Source organism: Sesamum indicum, linkage group LG7 (assembly GCF_000512975.1).
Source record: "Sesamum indicum cultivar Zhongzhi No. 13 linkage group LG7, S_indicum_v1.0, whole genome shotgun sequence".
NCBI classification, from domain to species: Eukaryota; Viridiplantae; Streptophyta; class Magnoliopsida; order Lamiales; family Pedaliaceae; genus Sesamum; species Sesamum indicum.
In genome coordinates, this window is record NC_026151.1 from 8,946,504 (window position 1) to 8,948,537 (window position 2,034).

General features: G+C 37.5%; 1 protein-coding gene across 1 annotated transcript in view; it reads right to left on the minus strand.

Moving 5' to 3' along the window:
- The window catches only part of LOC105166723 (plastid division protein PDV1), a gene marked incomplete in the record, with an annotated part of 2,212 nt that continues 565 nt past the window's right edge, over positions 388–2,034 (minus strand). Inside the window, 2 exon segments of the mRNA XM_011086180.2 lie at positions 388–1,236; positions 2,009–2,034. Coding sequence (XP_011084482.1) covers positions 709–1,236; positions 2,009–2,034 — 554 coding nt within the window.

Below are 2,034 nucleotides of genomic sequence, written 5' to 3' on the forward strand. Positions count from 1 at the left end.
GGGGGGGGGGGGGGGGTACAGATCTATTACTGCCCTTTTCGTTAATAGCATCAGTCATGTTTGTTTCAAGAAATAGTTGCTAATAACAACACTAACCTTGTTAAAATTAGTAATGTTACTTGATTTTGCCAACACCACGTGTTTTTTGCACCACGCAATTTCGATATAATTTCATTAGAATCTACATTGTGTTGACATGACAACTTCGTTGTTTGGTGTAAAACATTCTGCAGGGGGATATCCAGTTCTAGGATTTGGTGTAAAACATTCTGCAGGGGGGTATCCAGTCCAATCCTAGAACGTAAACGCACCCCGGGTGCAGGGAAATGTTTTTCCAAGAAAGATTTGGACAACAAAAGTGAATTGAACAATCTCTGCAACAAAAGGGAAGTACAAAACCGGGAATCAGCACTATACACAATCGACATTTTTATGTATATCAAGACTTAAGATTCCACTTTCACTACAGAGAGTGAAAGAAAATTGGAACTTAAACGGGAACAAGAGAGGAAAAACCATGACACTTACCTAACACTAACAAAAATCACTCATCATCTATATCTACCCAAAAAAAAGGCGAAAAATCATATCAAAATATGGGCTAATTAAGAAGCTCTTCATTGACATCAAACCAGCAGCACCTCGTTATTTTGGAAAATCAAAGGCTGCACATGTAGAAAAAGACTTGCAAAGAAAATGTCCCAAATTTTAACCCCTTGCTAACATGACGTCCAAGTGTGTTGAACAACTACCAGAAAATAGACCGTGCGTGTGAGAAACTTTCCTGTTATCTCTGCCAAAAATGGAAGCATCATGCATACCAGGGACGTCCAACGTGTATTTCTCCTTGGAACCTGATTGATTCAGATGCGCAAAGGCAAGCATGCTTATAGCAAGCAAAGCAGCATTGCCAAGAATCCCAACCGTGTGATTCTCTTTGAGGGATTTGGAAACAAAACTAAAGCTAGAAAGGAAGAAGTTCAGAAGAGCATTTGGGCTCTTCCCTTTCAGCGGCACAAAGCTCTCACCTGAGGGAGACGGTGTTGAACCACGGAGATGTTCAGGAGCAACAAATCGACTAGCATCTCGCACATCACCTACCAAAGCTTGTGCTTCTTCAATGACTTTGTACTTCTTACCTTGATGTTCGGCCAATCTCATTGCAAGAATAATACGACTTTGCTCCAAACGAGCAACTGCAGCGTCTCTCTCTGCTCGCTGCTGAGTTTGTACAGTCTGTAAATTGTAACATTGAATAATATTTTAGTAATTGCTCTATAGAATAACAGAAACTATCTAATATGTATCAGCAAAACTTCCTGATAAAAGAATCCATCAAATTACCACAACTATGATATAGTACTCTTTAACACATTGCAGTTTACAGCTAATATAGAATCTAATATCCATCTCTTTTTTTCTTTTTTTTTATATCTTTTTTCCCTCTCCATCACGCGTAAAAATCTCTAAATCCATTTAGAAACTGACGAAATAAATTCAAATCCTAGAGAGAGAACGAATTGCAGAGTTGACCACCAAGAACAAATTCTAGCATTACTGTATTTGTGATACAAGCTGCCTCAGCTTCATTCTTACCAGTATACACCTCTTCAACGGTTAAAACAGCTCCTCTATACTCAGAACATGAAGATAACAATTCATTGACCTCTAACACGCTGAATTCAGTATGCAGATCAAATCCGTTTCCAATGCGTAAAGAATCCAAGATAAACCAATTTATTACATACATAATGTTAAATAAGAAAAGAATTATTTTCAAAATATGCCCAGAAAATTATCAACAAAAATAAGCTAAAACCCACCCCAGAATTATGCAAGAAACGAAACCAGACAGATTAAGACAGCCAAAAGAAAGCAGAATTTCAACTAATCAGTCCACAGAGACTCAAAATCAAAATTTTCAATTTCGTAAAAGATAAAGAGCAAGGTAAATCTACATGTAAATATATGTATGCATATTCACATAATTACAATTTGGAGTACTCACATGGAAGAACTCGAGCTGGTCTTCCA